Genomic DNA, 21,303 nt, shown 5'->3' with positions numbered 1-21,303 from the left:
GGAGGAAATGCCTATGATGTGAGTCAATTCCAAATGGGTTTCCCAAAAAAAAAAATACATTTTCGATGCTCGGGAATTTCTTTTCTGAGAAACATTAAAATGCATTTAACTGACTCACATTAATTAATAGAAAATGCTGTCAAACGTGAAAAACTCTTGTTGAATATGTTTACATATGTATGTTTTGAGGTCTAGCCTTGAGGCATCGAACTGCGAATGAGCTATATATGCGCATATGTATAAACAGAAGTACGAGTGAAATACTTTTGTAGACGAAAGTCAGGCAATATTTTCGACATTTTACGAGTTGCGGGAATTGTGTAAGATAAAATAAAATCTTTTCCCCGTCATAGTCCCATGATTTTTTATCATATGAGCGACATAAATAAGAAGCACAAAAAATAAACATACAATTAAAGAAATTAAAGCGATGCTCGGAAATTTCCGTATGGTAAACGGATTAACAATTTGTTGCCATGACACTGAAAATATCTTAAGAGTCTATTTTAAGCAGTCTTGCAAAAATGTATTTGCAACAAAACTCTTTATACAAGTTAATTGACTTTTTACCCTCGCCAAGCTTTAAATATTTTGTTTAAATTCTAAACTTTTTATGCCCATTTACTTTTTAATTATTCATATTACCATGATAATGCTTTTTCAGGTAAACCAAAACAAACCACTTTTTTATCAATCAACCGAAAAAAAAGAATTTGAATTTCGCCGTCGAAAGAGCGCAGGCATTTGAATATTTAACTAATTAATTTGAAAATACTGCACATGATTTAAATTTGGAGGGATTCAAACGAGTTTGGCAAGCAAACTACCTCCCGAAAAAACCCCGCCGGAGCTCAGCGCCTTTGACGAACCATAAACGAGATGCGAATTAAATAAATCAACAGTCACACGAACCGAATAAAAGAAAATAAAATATATCCGCAAGATCAACAGCAGAAGATACAACTAGAATACATCCAGCTGACACGTGCCGAATTCCAACAACTGAGGCTGAAACACCCGAAAAATAAGTAAAACAGCTGTTTGGCATTCCCCGATAAAAAGCAATAACATCAATAAAAATTAAACAAAACAAACGTCGAGACGGCAACAACCATATGGAAAGTAAAATGAAGCGAACAACAAAAGGTGTCAAACAATAAGCGAGCCAAGTAAAGGTTCAAAGACTCGGCGAAGAAGCGATAAATAAACATAAAATGTCCATAAAGAACTCTTCATATCAACATATTGGCTTGTATAAAAAACTTGAATGCATTTATTGATTTCGATAAATTAAACAAAGTGTAAAGAAAAAAGAAAATAATTCTGGATAAGCTCGTGCTTTAAATAAGTTTCTGAATATAAGCATATCTTATAAAATTCTTTAATAATTAAGAAATGTTTTCAAAAAAGAGAAAATGCAGAGCTCCGATGAATTTATATTAATAAGCTAATAATAAGGCAAAGAGAAACTTAAGAAAAATGAATGTTTCATAAATACATATGTAGAAGATACATAAATATCGAACTTTAAAATTAACTTGTGGACGATTAAACGGCCCTAGTTGTGTTAAAATAAAAGACAACAACAAAAGACAAACGGAATGAATGTCGCTTCTAATTTCAAAGAGTTATTTTAATTTTGTTAATATTTAAACGGCAAAATTAATTCATTTGCCGAACCTTAACAATTGCATTTATTCATTGATTTTCAATCACAAGGCACTAATAAAGCAACGGCAAACGTAGGAGGCATAAAAGTGTCTGTCCGATTCTTTTGTTCAATTTTATTGGAATTCCTCCAAGAACGGTTAACCCACATCGAAGAAGGCCTCCAGCGAGCTAGGCCCAATCCGACCAAATGTGGATGTGGGCAGCAGGAAGCCAGTCACATGCAGCTAAAACCAGCAGTCAGGCCAAACCAGCTAACAACCTCCATGGACCACCTTCTGCATTTGGCCATAATAATCCGGGCGTAATTACCATATATGTGTGTAACTTTTGCCATTGCAATCAACTTGAGATCTTTTATACTGTATATACTATACTTATATTGGGTCAATTTCACCGCCCCCTCTACTCTTGTGAATAAGGCCTGAGTAGGTGAGGAAGGAACGGGAAAGGAGAACCAATTTGGACAGCACGGCGACTACTTGATATTGTATCATATACTCTTTAACCGCACACTCACACTCGTTGGCTTGTATAATATCATGGATAACTGGTCCCAAGTGCGTCAAAGAAACATCATTAAAAAACAAGAAAGGAAGCTAGCTTCGGCCAGCCGAAGCTTATATACCCTTGCAGATCATTCCTATTAATTAACAAATCGCAAAAATGTTCAATTTTCTAATATTTATCATTAATTTTCCGATGGTTCCTATGACAGCTATATGATATAGTCGTCCGATTTTGATCAAATTAAAATTGAAATTCGGAATTATTTAAAAAGAGTCATATCCTAGAGTAGAAGATAATACAATAAAAACCAAAGAAGCTAGAATTTATTTCCTATTACTTTTCCATTAATTTTCCGATCGTTCCTATGGCAGCTATATGATATAGTCGTCCGATTTTGATTAAATTAAAATTTAAATTCGGAAATATTTAAAAAGAGTCATATCCTAGAGTAGAAGATAATACAATAAAAACCAAAGAAGCTAGAATTTATTTCCTATTACTTTTCCATTAATTTTCCGATCGTTCCTATGGCAGCTATATGATATAGTCGTCCGATTTTTTAAATAATTAATTCGAAATTCAGAAATATTAAAAAAATAACATCCCCAAAAGTAGAAGGTAATATTTCAAAAAACACCGAAGTTAGAATTTTTTAAAGTTTTTTTTTTCCGATTGTTCCTATGGGAGCTATAAGATATAGTTGTCCGATCCGGTCGGCTCCGACATATATACTACCTGCAATAGAAAGAAGACTTTTGGGAAAGTTTCATCCCGATAGCTCAAAAACTGAGAGACTAGTTTGCGTAGAAACAGACAGACGGACAGACGGACAGACGGACAGACGGTCAGACGGACAGACGGACAGACGGACAGACGGACAGACGGACAGACGGACATGGCTAGATCGACTCGTCTAGTGATGCTGATCAAGAATATATATACTTTATGGGGTCGGAAACGTCTCCTTCACTGCGTTGCAAACTTCTGACTGAAATCATAATACCCTCTGCAAGGGTATAAAAACTTGATATCGGAAGAGTATTCATTAAGTCAAAGCAAAAACTTCCAAACAAACAATTGAGTCCAAAGTGAGCTTAATATCTATTGAAGAAAACCATTGGGGAACGACAGTTCTTGGAAGTGTTATAATCATGACGTCTTTATGATGGCCATTATAATTTTGATGTTCAAAATTAACAGATTATTAAAATGTTGGGGGAATCACAAAGTGTTTAAGAAAGATTTTTTGATATTTACATTTTTGAATATTTTTTTGGGTGTGGGGTGAGAATGGTGTTAAGTTAAGCTTACAAATCGTATTTCTTTATTCTTCTTTGATGACTCTAAAAATTACTATTGTTCAATTTAAGAAAGTGTGCAAAGTATAGCTGGCATTACATAATTCGGAGTTAATGTTTCACAAGACTACCCCACTTTGCCATCAGGAAATTCCCCCCACATGGTCAACAACAATGACCAGTCAATGATTATTTTGGCCAAGTGACGGCATCATTCCAATGTGACTGATAGGCCGTAGCCCCAATGGAGCACTGGAACAGGTAGGCCAAGTCAGGGCGTATTATCAGCATCAAAAGCACGAGTCGGGCGCCCACTGATAAGGTTGCCGTGGGTGCGAGCGAGATGAGTAGCGCGTGAGTGAGTAATGACTAGATTTAGCTGGATAACAATGGTAATTCCTTCTGATAATGACAATCATAAACAACAAAGTCGTGTGGGAAATGTGGAGCAGAGGGGGGGATACCCAATATGTCTGTGTGTGTGCAGCTGGTTAGCATTGATTCGGTTTTCGGGGGACAAGATGTGTTCTCAAGTTGGGTTCCATAGAAATTATGTATTCAAATCGGAGCAGGCTGTGATATGTTTGTGTATCAAAGCCTGGGTCTCCTTAAGATAAGATGAGCCTATAATAATAATAACTAATATCACAAGCTAAGAAGTTGGTTTTGAAATGAAATAATATAGACATTATTTTAGCAATCATATTTCAAATTAAAAATATTTCAATTTAGAACCACATGCATATAAGGTGGCCTTATTTATTTTGTAAATTATTTTTAAAAACTATCTGGTTAAATAATTTAAGCAATTTAAGAATAAAATTCTTATTTCTTTTGAGGTGAAATTCTCGTTAAAGTTAAGCCACTAAACTACAGAAACTGTCAAAAAAAAGGGCAACAACTATATAAGAGGGACAAAGCCACTTCCGTTACAGCAATAAGAACAACAACTACAGGCAAAAGACTTTAATGACTAAACTTGCCGAGCACCCATACAGTCACACGGAAAACATATGCGAGCGTGTTCTCTTGATAAAAGAGCGAGAAAAACAACAATAAAAGCAAAGTGACAACAAAAGCGAATTGAACTCGGTGAACGCACCTGTCTGCCTGCGAGGGGGTGAAAAGGGGGTAAAGGGCTGCCCAGACAGCTTATCGCCTATAAACTTGCGCACGCTCCCCTCTCTTTCTCACATTCTCGCGTTCGCTCTCCCTCTTTTACGTCTATTATTTTAGGCCAGAAAAAACGCAATATCCGCAAAAAAACCTTATAAAACCGACCAATATGAACCATATTTCTTAAATGCAATAATTATTTCAAAACAGTTTAAAAAATTTTCATCTAATATAAATTACCTAAACTTAAGAAAAATTTACAAAAGGTACAACAATAATATTTTGTAGCATTCAATGCTTAGTGGGTTTCAATTAACAAGTATTTAACTAAAAATATCTAAGAAATGAAGTACATTTTGTAAATATGTAACGACAAGATTAAGTAACTACAGCCCTAGATAACCGAACGCTAAAAGATTTTTAATCTTGAGAAAATACCCAAAAACGGGGAGAAGACAAACTACTTGTTAAATTACAAATTACTGTTTAAATTTTGTTGAGGGACCCGTTTTAAACATTTTTTTTTGCACGCTTGGACGACGCTTTGCAAATTCGCCGCGACAATATCAAATAATAAACAACAAAATAGCGAAAAACACACACACCCACAAACGGCGATAAGCACAGTGGGCAAAGAAAAAGCGAAGCTGGCAACACTGGCATTGTAGAAGGAGAGCGAGAGAGCCGCTGATCAGCTGCAAAGAATAAAATGCATCTTCTTTTTTTTCATTCCGAGATACGATACTCTGCGAAAAAATTCGTTGGATCACAAAATCCATTTAGTTTACCCAGCCACTTAGCGGACGATCTAGAAATTCAAATTGCTGTGCTTAATTTTACGCCTTTTATTTGGCTTGCGTTAATTGTGGCACCGCTATTATGCAGTTGTGTATATAGATACTTTTTCGTTGTATCGGTTAAGATATTTATGTATATATGTAGGTATATTTTCACACCTTGGCGACACACAGACACGCACACATACACAGGCGAATTGAGCACGCGACCGTTGATCGCATATAAAAAACGTTTCATTGGCTCATCTCAAAATGATTACTTTTGTACTTTTTATTTGGGATTTTCCTTGGGGATTTCTTTTTTTCTTCACACACACGCACAAAACTCTGCCCGATTTTGAAATATATGGTTTTCAGATCGATTTCCTATTTTTCTGGGCTGCCAGTGGGGCAGTATTTAAATGTAATTTATTTTCGGGCCGCTTTTGTCGCGCGTTCTCTTTTCGAGCGAACCGAACGCTTTGAATATCTGAGCGATACTAAGGCGAAATGTGAGCGGCGAACGTAGCTGGCAGATACGCGGCGAAGAACCAGTGCGGCGAATTCGCCTAAAATAAACAAAGCGAAGTCACTCAAATCGTTTGCGAGTGTGCGTAAGTCCGAGTGATTTTCTTTCTTTTTTACTTTTTATTTACTTTTGCCGTTTTTAGTTTATCGCGAGCGACTAATGAACTTTTGATTCCCTCTCTCTGTCCCTCTTTTTTTTTGTTCTCGCTCTCCGCCGCTCGTTTATCGTTTATTCTTTTTGCGGTAGCATTCGCATTCAACTTGTTGATAGCGCTAAATTTTTCCTTTTTTCTGATTTCTTATCAGCGAAAACAAATTGTATCTGTGTTGTGTTCTGTGACCTGGGAAATGAGCGACTTTTTTTATTCTTTTTGTCGCTGTTAACGGTAATGCGACCATGGCCGTAATTGATTGCGGCTGCCTGCAGATAGAACAATTAATAGATTTCGAAAAACAAAAATCTTTAACCGAGCTGAACATGTTTCTGTTCTTGAATTTAAAAAATTAAATATTAATTTATTTTAAAATGTATGCCAAAAAGTTTTAGCCAAGTTTTAGTTTCATAAAAAAATCATTATAAAATTGTTTTAGATTTCTTTCACAGATTTTATAGATTTCAAATCCCTGTTATTATTAAGAACTATATTTTTCTGTTGTTTTAAGCAAGTGCACATACACAGAGAAAAAAAAATACCAAAAATAATCATCCATCGGGTATTATTTCATATCAATTTCGGCCTATCTGTTTTCATATCAAAATGATATTTCCGAACATATGATTTTGTACCATATTGATATGAAATCATACCATTTTGTTATGGAAAAATTGATATGAAACAATATCAGTTCCATATTGTTCCGTTTTTTTCTCTGTGTATTATTTACCATTCTTATTTCTTACAATATCAAATATAAGCACGCATAAGCTTGAATTAAAAAGAAGATTAAGATAGCTATAAAAGCAAATCAATCGAAAAAAAAATCTTTTACTGCCTGCTGTGGGAAGTAAAACTATCCAACAAAGACAACAGCTGTTTTTCTTTTCCAAAACTTTTCCACCGAAGAAAAAATCATTTATGTGACATGACTCAAAACCGATGCGAATCGAATCGTATTGTTTCGATAAATGCACCGTTAGTTGGACAAGGAAAATACTATAAAGCCCACAAATACGCAGACATAGTGTATCTGTGTGCTTCTCAGTCAGTTGGACAAAAGAACCGGCTTTGAGAATCAAAAAAACGAAGCAAAAATCGCAAAAGAGGGGAACAAATAAATTAAAAATCGCTCAAAGTTGGCTTTCGACTGCAGTTGTTTAAGTTAAACTTTTCGATAAACTTCACAGCAGCTTTGACTCCGCCAATAAAAAGCTTCAACCCCTCCACACTCAAAACATACGATATTGGCCGCCCCTTTTGAGTCCGGAACTGAACTTTTGCTCATTGCCAAGTTGCCGGCTAACGGGGTTGGAGTGGAGTATAAATATTACGAATCAAAACAAAGCAAAGTAAACGCAATTTTTATCTTTTATTTGCAACTTATTTGGAAAACTATTTATTTTATGCTTGCTTAATTTCTATAATTATGTTTTCATTATTATCGAAATACCAGCAAAAAAAAAAATTATTTCACTAAAAAAACAAGAAAGGAAGCTAGCTTCGGCCAGCCGATGCTTATATACCCTTGCAGATCATTCCTATTAATTAACAAATCGCAAAAATGTTCAATTTTCTAATATTTCTCATTAATTTTCCGATCGTTCCTATGGCAGCTATATTATATAGTCGTCCGATTTTGATCAAATTAAAATTTAAAATTTGGAAATATTTAAAAAGAATCATATCCTAGAGTAGAAGATAATACAATAAAAACCAAAGAAGCTAGAATATATTTCCTATTACTTTTCCATTAATTTTCCGATCGTTCCTATGGCAGCTATATGATATAGTAGTCCGATTTTTAAAATAATTAATTCGAAATTCAGAAATATTTAAAAAATAACATCCCCAAAAGTAGAAGGTAATATTTCAAAAAAACACCGAAGCTAGAATTTTTTAAAGTTTTTTTTCCGATTGTTCCTATGGGAGCTATAAGATATAGTTGTCCGATCCGGTCGGCTCCGACATATATACTACCTGCAATAGAAAGAAGACTTTTGCGAAAGTTTTGTCCCGATAGCTCAAAAACTGAGAGACTAGTTTGCGTAGAAACAGACAGACGGACAGACGGACAGACGGACGGACAGACGGACAGACGGACATGGCTAGATCGACTCGTCTTGTGATGCTGATCAAGAATATATATACTTTATGGGGTCGGAAACGTCTCCTTCACTGCGTTGCAAACTTCTGACTGAAATCATAATACCCTCTGCAAGGGTATAACAAAAACTGACACGTTACAAAAAAATTTAAGTGCCCATTTTTTAAGCAGGGAGCAAATCTTTACTGGAAAATCAAAGTTGACGATTTTCTTTTGTAAACTTGTGTAATCTACTGCTTGCTTAAGCCAGCTTCGTTGACTAGTAATCTTTATAAAAGTGACTCAAAAAGAGTATATAAATTACCGGATTTTCTTAGTATTTCTCTCCATAATTTCAGTTTACTTTCAACTCATTTTGTTTTGGCCTCTGTTTGCCAGTGTTTTTTGTGGAAACGGAAACGGAAATGACGGCACCGAAGTGTGTGTATGTGTACGGGAGTCCCTATAAACCACATGGAGCGTGACAGCGACGACATCAGCGACTTTTGCTTCCGGAAAAGTGTTGACAAAGCGTGCAAAGTCTTCTCCACAGCCATTCCGCAGCTTCTTGTTACCATTACAAAGGCAAACACAGAATCCTCCAGCCGTGGACTCACTGTACCAACGAGGAACGGGAACGGGGGCGGCGAAGGAGGCGTGGCAGCCACGCGACAGCGACCATAAATTGTGCAAAGTTCTCTAGTTCTGTCGGTTGGCTCTGTTTGTTTGGCTGGCCCGCTGTTTGTTTGGCCGTTTGTTTGAAATTAATTAAAACTTTATGTGATTGTTTTCAGCCGGGCAGAAGTTTGGGTTAGTGCTGCCCCAAAACCCCACTTGACCCCAACCAACTCATCAGCACGGAAAAAAATGCAAATCGGATTGCCATTGATTTCTGTCTTGATCCAAAATGTATTTACTAATTGCAGACACACTTGGGCTTTTCAAAAATTCATAAGCCTCCGTTGGAATTCAAGTTTTCGATTTTACGCTACTTAAAATCCTGCCTTGTCTCGTTAATATTTGATGGCGCGAACACAAAGAAAGATTTTACGCCCATCCTCCGGTTTTTCGGCAAGCAGGATAATGAACATTTTGACATGCACAAATTACATTGAACCTTGACGCCGTTTGGCTTTAAATTCAGCATAAAGCACATAAATCTGGTCAAAAATTAATGACTCAAAACAGTGCTGATTGCTTAGCTGGAAAAATGTGAACAAAACTTTTGAGGAGAACTTACCAATTTTACGTCTCGCCCGCCATAAAACAGGCGGCGCCGCATTGTTCGGGGATGATGCCATTCCAATTAAATCTGCAATTGAAGAGATCAAATATTATTTCATATCTCTTAGAGGATTTACCTAGAAACTCATTTATAATTTCCTACATCAGTTAATTGCCTGATTGATTGCGGCACCGTTTCAAATGGTTCATTGGAAAAACCCTCGAGCCACGAATCCGGCAAAAACTTTTCATGAGGGCCACGGAATTGCCAACCAAAAAAATCCGAAAAAAAAGAATACAAAAAAACCCTAAGATAATATTGAACACCCCGAAATACAAGATACATCCGCCAGCAAAAAAGCAGTGAATGAATGCCGGTCTGAATGGGTGAATGACTGAGTGACAAGCTTTGATTAATGGAGTCAGCAGACCAGGCAACATCATTAGACTATTTATGAATGTTTACAAAAAATATGCAAAAGTTGGCAGAGCAAAAACAAAATATATACCATAGTCCGGCAAAGTTTTCCATCATAAATAATTTTGAGACATATTTGTTGGAAGACATAATTTATAGTTTTCCCTACTGAAGGATGGGTTAGAAAGAAAATTGTTATAAAAAGCAAAGCTTCATTATTACTATTGGTACTGTGAAACATACAAAACTAAAGAGGTTTTTAATCCGATTTTAAAAATGTCCCATGAAATGTTGACCAACTCTAAACAAATGACATCTAAGAGCTTTGCATAAATTATTCAAGTATTTGAACTCACTTTAACAATGCTGGAAATTATAGAAATATTCATTAGGTCAACAAAAGGCTTTTGACGCAGCGATTTCAAAAGAGCCAAATCAAATAAAGAACCGAGTAAACATTTGTTAAGACAACAATGCTGGCTCTCGGTCAAAACTTGATCGGCAATAAAAGTGATATTGCCAAATTTGCTGAATGAAATTCCATGCCTATAGAGGAACTTTCCTCTGACTGTTTGCGTTTTCGTACATACAAAAGTGCCTGTTGATTGCTCTGCTTTATGGCTTTCCTCTGCGCATTGCTGCTGGCTCATGTTTGGTTTTTCTTATCGCGACACATTGCTGCCTTCGCCTTATCAGCGGAAAACAGAACGGGCCGACCTTGACTTTATATCTCACAGTTTAGTACGCCACTTTTCAATCTGCGCCGCCACTCAAACAGTCGCCCAAGGCGTGGAAAAGTCAATGAACTGAAACCGAGCGGCAAGCGATCGCGGCTGACTACTGGAAGGTTTCTCGATTCGATTCGATTCGATTCGATTTGAATTGATTTCTTTTCGCTAGGGTTCTTAATACATTTAACAGCAACAAATTCAATTATACTGAACCAAGAGGGTTTGAACTAGATTTGTTTTTGTTTTGGTTACACGCTTTACGCTTTTCTATTTCCTGATAAGCAATTAAATGCAAACGTAATGTACCGTTCTATTAAATAAATCATAGAAACACATGTGCGTGCACTCAGAAAAATATTGTCTGACTTTTAACAACAAATATTAATTGGTAGATATATATATTAAATTGCTAATGTATTAAAAATAACCTAAAAATATTTTATTAATTTTTTTAAAGAATATCTTGAGCAACTTTATATGATTTTTTCCTGTGCACTTCTTTTACTTTATTTATTGGGCTGTCAATTTAATTCTATGAAATTTCATTGTCAGTTGGCGCCTATTAGTCGATCAGCGTGTTTAAGATTAGTCGGCAGGGACGGGCCAGATAGTGTTGAGGGGGTAACAGGGGGCCGAGACAGGGCCCGTTTCCACAGATTATAACTGCGCACAATTTATTTGCAATTAGTGGTTGCAAAACACAAAAAACATTGCCAAGACAATGGTGAAATTAAATGAAATGCAAACAGTTAGAACGGCACGGAAAAAAGTCATTAGATAACCCGGCATTTTAGAGAGAGGAGAGCACTATAATTAGGTAACGGCTTTATATACAGCCGACTTTACTATTTTAGGCTCGATAGTTTGTTTGGAAACACTTATCACCAAAAAACAATTTTTTTTATTCTTTACTATTTGTTCGTATTTTTTTTTGTTAAACATATTTTTACTACTGCTTGAACTCTTTAAAATTTTATTTTAACTTCTGTTTGACTACGTTTTTTTTTTGTTTTGAGCCTTTCCTTATGTTTTAAAAAGTTAAGCCCCTACCCTTATTAAAAATGCCCTCGAAATCGTCATTGGACTACTCAACACTTGCCCAATCAATTTCGCAACTAACCCTCTCAAAAAACCATCAAAAATTACCAAAAAATAAAGTGGCCAAGGAATAATAATTCATAATTAATACGAAACGCATATCACGCAAACGCTGACCGTTTTGCGACTATAAAATGCGTAATCATCTAAATAATAACAATCCACGTTCGCTGTGGCACCATAAACCGTAAACAAAAATTATTGTTGCAAATCAAACAGCAGCTGAAGATGGGTAAACAACAGGCAGCTAGAGAGCCCGGTAAACAATAAAACACGAGCGAAGCAACTTGGCAAACAGAGGCCTCAAATTGGCCGGGCCAAAAAATGGAAAATAAAAAGGAGAGCGCAGCGAATCTAGGTGAGATCTGCGGGGCGTTCCAACGCTATATGGCCAGCACCCACACCCAAAATAAATAATGGAGCTGTGGGTGGAGCGGCCAATGCGACAGGCAACAAATCAATCAGCCAAAAAATACATAACAAAAAGTTGAGACCTGTTCGGCATTTTTAATATGTCTGCGCTGCCAACTAAGATGACGGTTTGCAATCTTAATTTATTTCCTTTGTCTTCTCTTTTTGTGTATACACTCTATAAGGCTGTTATAATAGAGTTGCTGTAGGGCCAGCGCCATATTTGAAAATAAAGTATTGCTAGCCATAAAAAATAAACTGTAAAAGTGCCAGTTAAATGAGATCTTAAGCATGTTAATAAAGCTCGTCAGCAGTTAAGCCCCATATAAGAAAAATGACTTAACATTTTCCCCAACTCATTAGGTTTCAAGATAAAAGGTGCGAGGCTGATAAAATATTTAACTACATTGTCAACTATAGGTAGTCTTAAATAATAAAGACATTTTTTTTTATTCTTGTTGGGACCTTTCTTCATAGAGCATCAGAAATCCATCCATAAATTTATCTGTAAGTTTCTAGAGTCTCAAGAGTGTGTGCTTTCTTTTGTTTAAGTTTTGATAATTGTTTGGCATACATAACAAACATAAACTTAGATGTGTTTGTTTGCTTTTTCATCGTGGCTGTGCGGCATGCCAAACAATTTCCTCTTCGGCCCAAACTTTCATATCTGATTGGTGGGTGACTTGATAAAGCAAAGTGCATGGAGTTGGCTTAGGGGTAATGGCTAATGCGTCGTTTAAATGCTGACATGCATGCCGTGAGGAGATAAGATAATACATGGCCATATAGCACATACCACCAAGCAGAGTATATTATATACTACGGTGTGTGCTTGGCACATATTTGTTATTTGAGCAGATTTGTTGCCGATGATAAAAGCGTTGATATCAGAGTGGCATAATGGCAGGAAAGGGAAGCCGAGCCGTCACATTGCTAAAAGCCACGCGTATTTCGAATTAACATTAGCGTGCTGATTAAGCGAGTCAATTTCATTCGCGTCCAGCACCTTTTCAACACATTATTTAACGTTATTATAGATTTTAAGAAGTGGAACTCCCTTTGTTGCCAGCTGCTGGAAAAATGCAGTGATTCACTTGGCGACATCGCCGCGGTTTTTAATCTTTCTGTCGAACCAGTTAATTAACGATTTCATGCAAAAACCAAAAATCTTTCCACGCTCTGCTTTGGTGACGTGCATCGTTCAGGTGACGCAAGCCTCGAAACCTCTGACGTATCCGATTGAATATCGAGTTATTTCTGGTCACTTGTGGGCTTTCTGGTTGCTTGAGGAAGAAAAGTTGATGGAGTACAAATGCATTAATCCACAGAAAAGGGGGAGTGATATTATAATCGCGCCCCACACACCTGACAATTGAGTCACCTGGAATTTGCAGGGGAATATTTATCTCTGTAGTTGGAAAAGGCCCTGCCAGTTAATGAATATGCAAAGTTTAATTAGTCGCTGATAAGTGCCTGAGTCACATGATTAAATTTGATTTATTTAGCCAGAGTTCAGTGCTATGCGAAATTTAGGGAATTTTCCCGCTTCTCATTTCTTAATTATATTAAAATTAATTAAATATATTCATTTGTCTAAACTTACGATTATGCATAATTTAATAAATCTGCTAAACATGATAATTAAAACCAGCCTCGTATGATTTGCTTCATTAGTTTTATTTATTGAATTTAATTTTAATATCAATACTACTAATTTATGAATGCCAAAAAAATAAGTTAATCAACACATATTCAACCGGTTCGCGAAAATATCCATATTAAAAACATTTTTTTAACAGCCCAATTCAAAATATTTTAGAAATCTATAAAGGAATCTTTTTAAAGTATAACTTATCTGGTCATTCGCTGAAAATTTGATAAACAAATAAATTGTCCCACAAAATGTAACGAATATTGGCGCTTATCTGATTCACGTGGCCGATGGAGCTGCTCCAGTTTTCTGACAGCTAGACAAATGCTCGTTCTCACCGCTCCGGAGAGCCCACACACGTTCATAGCAATAATCATGATCATCACCATCTCTATCTCCCACCTGAGTTAATTACACACTTTTATGTGCCAGCGACGGAGAACAATAACGAAACATGACGGTTAATTTGATAGTTAAAATGCCAAACACGTTGAGCGGCTGCCAAGCGATTGAAACTGAGGAAAAATGTCAACTGGAGACCTTAACGACGTGATTGATATGGAACAGGAAGAACCAGCGGAGCGAAATTTCGATGGGGAAGTCAATGCACGATTTATTTGTGTGTTCAGGGTGCTCGCATACTTATCGCGGGTACTGTGTGGGGTTGCAACAAATTTGTTAAAGGAAAAAATCAAAAGAAAATACAGGAGAACTTCCATTTGATTGACATTCTTTTAATGATGTTGTAAAGTTAATATGCGAAAAACTAATTTTAATGTAATAAAACTCAAAGAAGAACTACACATGTATTTTCAACGCAAAAAAATTCAGATTTTGGAGCTTCATAAATATGTATTTATCTGAAAATTTAAAAAAACACCTAATATATCAAAATAATTTAAATAATTAAACGTTTCAGGCTTAAGCAACTCAGACTGCAATTAGGGCGTTTTTTTTCAATAATTAAAGCCAAAGGGCGGAGTTGAAGTCTGACCATTAATTAGCTAACTGTAAAACTAGATGATCTGCCAGGGCAACAGCTTGTCATTCACCGAACGTAAAGTTATTCGGCTCAGGTGAGCAACTGCCCGTGGGGGCGGGGCCGAAAGGGGCGGGAACGGTAAAAGAGGAAGAAGGCACGCCATAAACATCAAGTGCTGTCTGAAGTGTCTTATCTCATGACCATATAACATGGTAACTCTCTACCTCGACCGTTATTCGGCTAACGAGCTTGCAAAATCTCTTCGAGCCTTATTTTATTTTATTTCACTTTATTTTATTTTCTTTCTTTTTTGACAGTCTCAAGCGGGCACTTCATAGCACAAGCAAACTGCTCAAGTAAGCATAAAATGCAATTAAAAGAAGGATCGTAAAAAGAAAAAAATTAGAGCAAGTGTACGGGTATTAAAAAAGAAATGGGCAAGGGAAAACGTGTGAGTCTAGAATAGAAAGTTTCTAGTAAGAAACAGTTTCAAAACAAAGGCTTAATAAAACCTTAACAAAAATTGAATAAAACCTGTTTCAAATTTTTCCAAAACAAAAACTAGATCCCTCACAAATAATTTCAATTATTGTTTCCCCCATTACCCTTCAAAAACTTACTGTATTTATCCGTCTTTGAGGGTTTTCCCAATTAATCCAAATTTATAGGGTGTATTGTGATATTCCTCAATTTGTTAACTTATTTATCTGCTGGCCTTTTCCCGACGACTTAGCAATTGAAATAAATTTGCTTTTATTGGAGCGTTATTTAATATATCACAAAAACGCGCGTATATAGATTTTATTTGCGTGCATATATATTTCATTAATTCACTCAACTCTCTTCGACTTTCGTTTGAAACATTCGCGTGTTTAATTTGTATTTTTTATTTTTGTGTTCGTTTCTTTTCCCTTTGTTTCTCGCCCAGTCTCTTTCCCAGCGAACCGGGGCAGGCAGAAAATGAAGAAAAAACACTGTCACTGCTTATAATAAATTAAAAGATGTATGGAACTGAGACGGCGGCAAATAATTTGTTGCCTGTTTTTAGTACGGCCGTTGTCATTAGAAAATGATTATAAATCTCGCCCGAGAATCTGTATACTTTTGGTTAAAAATTTTCAACAATTTCTTTTAGCATATATTAGGATGGCTTTTTTCGGAAAGCACCTTTATGTTTTAGCACGTATTGCGAACACACCAACGCAGCTATAAATCAGACTCTGGATTGGTAAATTCTGCTTCTTTCTGCTTCTGCTCTTCGCCTCTTTTATTCAGCTCTTTCGCCTTGCTTTGCTCGCGGTTCGGCCTTTTTTTATTTTTGTTAAACAATACACTTCACTGTTGCTTGAAGGGGGGAACTTCTAGGGGTTCTGAAATTTCCCTTGATTTCCGATTCACAGTATACGACTTCGAATCTCTCGCCGCAGTTAAAAAAGCCTTTGAAAGCGAAACACACGCGCACAACACGTTCAGCCCGATCGGATCATCATTATCTTGATCCCAAAAATATAATCCGCATCCAGGCTGGTTGTACATTTATTTCTTTTCGCTTTAGCTTCTGCCTCCACTTTCGGCGAGAATCGAATCGAGTCGAATCGGGTCAGAATCCTTCACAACCGGGAATCCGAGAACTGAGAACTGAGCGCGGCGAGCGGTGAGCGTGAACTGAACGGAAAGCTGAAAGCGGAAAGCGGCCCAGCGATCGTGGAGCAGCGCAGCCAACGTTGGCGTCGACGGACCTCTCGCGGTTGGCGCTCCGCAGTGCTGTAGATCTGGCTATTTCAACCCAACATAAAAATAAGAAATAATAATTAAAAAAAAAAAATTTTGTTGAAAAATTTTAGTTATTTTGGTTTTGGTATTCCACAAAAAAAATCATTTTTTATACAACAATTTAGAAGAAAATTTGTCAGGATGAATAGTTAAATATGTAACAAAACCATTTTATAAGAATTTACTAATTACCTAAAAAAAATGGGAATTTAGAAGTTAAGACTAAATTGTAAAATTAAAAAATGTCAATGGAATTATGACAGTATGATTAAATTTTTTGTAAATAATACAACTAAATATAACTTCAAATATAATTTTATTAAATCTGAATAATAAGTTGTAAAGCTCAGCTCAAAATATCAGATGTCATGACAATAATAGGAAACATATAATATAACTTAAATATATTATTATTAATTCTAAATAATAAGTTATAAAGCTCAGCTTTAAATATCAGATGTCATGACAATAATAGGAAACAAAACATTATAATCTTGGCAAATTTTATATTTTAGAAAGATCTTAAGTTGAACGAAAGCATTCCTAAATACATTACTCAAGTCATGATAAATGTACATATTTGCATAAACATAACTATGATTAAAATTTTTTTTTTGGATTTCAAGTATTTTGTATTTCTAATAATTATGAAATTTTGTCAGCAACTGAGTTTGCTTTAAACCTAAAATTGTGACATCACTATAACCCTCTGCACCAATTGGCAGAGGGAGATTGCAGCAGCAGCTGAGAAAGAGAGCCAGCTGGAGCATTTGGATCCCACGTTGTAAAAAGTTCTTTTTTTGTTTTTGTCTTAGCCCCCTTCCCTTTTAATCTCTTCTCATTTTGGCAGCTAACGGGTACAAAGTCCATGTCCAAGAGCGAGTGCATGTGCATCCGAAAGGTATTCGCATTCGGGACTGCATCCAGTTTTCAGTTTTTCTGTTTTCTGTTTGCCGTCTGCTGTTTGCCTTCACACCTTCCGCCGCCCCCCTCCCTACTCCACTGCGCCCTCCCTTCTCAAGACCCCCGCCCCACGGCACCCCTGTTTGACTAGTTCGTCGAGATCGGCGGTGCTAACCGAAACTAATTCTCGCACTGCACTGCGCTTTCTGCTTTGCATTCCCCTAGGATCGGCGGAGGGTATCACGTCTGCGAGATTTCAAATGACACTATAAATGGTATCACGGGATTAAGGAAAATAATTAATAATTAATTAATAATTAATTATTTGTCGGGGCTTTATTTCTTTAGGGCTTAAAGATAAAAACGAAATAAAAAATGAAAAGTTCAAACAATTAACATTAGTTATATGTTTACGTTATAATATTAGCCTCATACTGGGCTCAAATAAAAATTTCCCTTCCGAAAAGAAAGCAAAAAAAGAGCATTAATAGTTCACTGCACCAAAAATATATTTTCCGTTCTCGTTAAAGATTTCGTTGAGCTCTTAACCTTTAGAGTCTCTGCAGTGTCGACATATTTTATTTTGGGTCAAGAAACCACCAAACCGAGTCCAACGAAAATTGCAGTGATTGCAAAATGACCAAAAAGTATATTTCTAAACCGAAACCGCAACTCAAGAGCCCCGAAACGCTCGCGTGATTTGATTAGTTGGAATTGTGTTCGTTTGCACAGATACACAGAAACTCAGATAGACCGATAGTCGGATACTTAAGAGCCCCAACATATGGTGGATGTGTTCACAGCCGCTCTGGGATATTAGTTGATACTACCAATTAGCGACCTCACAGCACTCGGGGCGATTAGTCACAGACGATTTGGCAATCGAAGGTGGCGATTTGTTAGACTTTTGTTTCTCTATTTGCATTCTGTAAAATGCCAAAAAAATAGAAAAAAGAGTAAGGGAAAACACCCCAACGACGCTGTTCGGTTGCCAGGTTAGTGGGCCGGCACATGTGATGTGTACATACACTCATACCTGTTTGCTCTTGGTGGTCTATATAATGGCCAAAAAACAAAACAGAAAAAACGACAGCACATGTGGCCGAAGCTGCTGACTCTGACATTGCCCCCCGCGCCAGACGAAAGCCAAACACGAGCGGCCAAAGAAAGCCCCAAAAACCGACACAATTGTCGCTAAGTAAAACAGAACAAATCAAGAACAAATAGCTGAAATTTCAACTAAATCAGGCAATGAGCTCGTGTTCGGCAAAAGACAATTATCAAACACACCCAAAAAAACTCGATATGAATCGTAGGTCAATTTGACCTTTTTTAAGATTAACTTTTAACTTGATATGGGGCCAGGTAAATGTGATATGTTCGAAATGTAAAAAATCTTATTTCTGACCAAAACGTACACTAGTGCGAGCGAGAAAACATGCTTGAAGTACGTCAGTTCGAATTTCGAATCAGTCTTTCTCGCTTCCACTCATGTCATTTTGCTCGCCATATTGATTCTTGCGCTCTTTTTCGAAGTTAGAGAATCTCCGAGAGAGAGAATTCGGCAAAACGATATTATTTAATGTAAATTTTATGAATATTTCAGGTAAAAACGATATGAGTAGGAATAACCAGAAAATTACCTGGACTTATCGATTTTACGGCGACGTGCTTTTTTTTGTGTGCACAACACCGGAAAATTACTGTGAGAACTCCGCATCGGAAGATAAATCTACTCCATTTGACTGCTGCTCTACAACAATGTCAGCCCTTCTCATATGTGCAAATATAAACCCCATTAATTGTGCAATTGTGCTTTCACAAATCAATTTCCACGAATTACCATCAGCGTGATATGACTTGTTATCGCCTCCCAATCGCATTTGAATTGCATTCGAATTGCATATTTATTGGATTTTACTGAGCGATACTTAAATCAAATGTAATAATACAAAATAAATACAAAATTAGGTGTCATCTATAGAGAAGATAAGTACCTTTATGTAACAATTTTACGAAATAAATTGAAATGAATTCTTCAATTATTTTATTTGTAATAAATAAAAATATTAATTAATTTTAAAAACTCAATTTTACCAAATAAATTCCTTTTCTAGAATGTTATCTATGTTATTGGTTATAAATAACAATGTAAAGTGGTTTTAAAAACTCATGAATTTAAAAGTAAAATTATCAAAATAATGTTTCCTAAATAAGTTATTTTTTATTAAGAGTTTTAAATTATTATCATTTCCCAACTCCCAAAAAAGTAAAACCTTGTTGTAATTTTTGGAAAAATACTGCACATTGTAAAGCAAACGCAAACCAGCCCACGAACTGACCACGCCCAACTGCATCAACGTCACACTATTTGGCAACCCCGCCGCCCCTTTAAATCCATCATCATTACAGGAATCAACATCATCGCCATTAAAAATAAAGCACACATTGAAAAGCAACGTGCGCCAATTGTCGGAAATGCAAAAGAATTGTGCAAATTTCCACTGAAAAGAGGGAAATCAAAAAACTGGTTCGCTTGATTGCCGTTCAGAGGAGAAACCAAGGGGAACGGTAGATCAAATGAACATTTTCGACTGGGAATTTTAGGCCTTTGTTCTGCTTGCCAAAAAATAGTGAATGAACGCTGGATAGTGTGAGCATTAAGTTACACATGCTTTCATTCCTTTTAAGGCAACTGCAAAAATTTATTAATTATCATTTACATTTGTTGACAAAACAACCGCAATAGAAAATCTCTCACCGCTGTCAATAACGGTCACGTTTCGCTTTTTCAGCCAAACAAAACTGCATTGTAATGGCGAGTGCTATCTAATACTATGTTTATACGATAGCAATCACGATTTCTTGAAAGCGCGATATAGAAATTGCCCCTGTTTATACGACAGCCGAGAATTCATGCTTTTATTCACTCTCAGCTGATAGGGATGCCGGACCGGTAAAAATATCTAATTTTTAATACCACTGATTAGAGAAATGGCCTATAAAAAGCCATAAATTTCTAGCGATCTGGCAACGTCGATCATTTTTTACAGAGTTACCAGATTGCATATCACCAAATCACGCTTTTGGGCTGAAATCATAGTCAACTTTCGTGTGTTGCCGAATTCACGAAATGGCGTTTATACAAGCACGAATTGGCCGAAAGCGTGAAATGATAGCGTGAATTCGGCATCGTATAAACACAGTATAAGTGTTGTATCAACAATGGCCTAACAATTGCCTTAAAAACACACACAAACCGACTCGTAGGAAGCAGCAAATTAAAGCCAAGATAATCAAGATTGAGAAAACGACAAACAGTACAAAAAACGATGAAAAACAAAATAAAGCGATACTTTTGTGATGCAAATCTTCCACAACGAGTAGGAATTATTCAATGAAGAAGAAGCAGCTGCAGCAGGTAAATAAGCGAGATGAGGTGTTAATCGAATGCGCAACGGGCGACACGGGAAAACATTAAAAACACACCGCTTTTAAAAACTACAGTACAATTCTTCATTTAATGTATATTTAGGTATAGGTAAAAAAATTCAAAAATGTATTAAAAAATATATATATAAATACAAAAAAAAAATTTTAGGAATTTAAAAAAATTAATTTCGTTACCTTTTTTTTATTTTATGAAATAAAATTGACCTTAAATTATTGTTTTAATATTATTAAAATTACGACAGTCCATTAAAAAGGTAAAACTTTAAACCTTACTGCACCTGAAAAATAAATGAAGCAAACGCAAAAAAGTGAAACACTTATTTATGTTTAAATGGTCATGAACTGGTCAGCTAATGTGCAATAGGGTCAGTAGGTTTGACCTTTGGAAAACCTTTCAACGCTTCCAGGGATCATCGAACGGTGACCGAAAAGCGCGACCAGCATTGAACTGCCACATGCAAATTTTTTAAGCAAAGAAAAACGAGTCAAACGCTTAATTGAGCCGTAAATGACGGAAATCGG

The 21,303-nt window shown here is 36.2% G+C and overlaps 1 protein-coding gene across 6 annotated transcripts in view; it reads right to left on the bottom strand.

Moving 5' to 3' along the window:
- Pde11 (Phosphodiesterase 11) overlaps positions 1-16,307 on the bottom strand; it is a 46,040-nt gene extending 29,733 nt beyond the window's left edge. For 2 of the 6 annotated variants that reach the window (XM_017156743.3, XM_070219738.1), the window contains exon 1: positions 5,381-5,872. Coding sequence is in view for 1 of the 6 variants with exons in the window: in XM_070219736.1 (XP_070075837.1) it covers positions 9,378-9,438 (61 nt within the window). In the remaining 5 variants the exon portion in view is untranslated. Of the gene's footprint in view, positions 1-5,380; positions 5,873-9,377; positions 9,450-15,272 lie in introns of those variants that run through there. The other 4 variants (XM_070219736.1, XM_070219730.1, XM_070219733.1 and 1 more) reach the window with 4 other exon arrangements.
- Positions 16,308-21,303: the final 4,996 nt, after the last annotated feature.

Source organism: Drosophila takahashii, chromosome 2L (assembly GCF_030179915.1).
Source record: "Drosophila takahashii strain IR98-3 E-12201 chromosome 2L, DtakHiC1v2, whole genome shotgun sequence".
NCBI lineage: Eukaryota > Metazoa > Arthropoda > Insecta > Diptera > Drosophilidae > Drosophila > Drosophila takahashii.
Note: the sequence above shows the minus strand (reverse complement) of the source record. Positions and strands in the feature narration are given on the sequence as shown.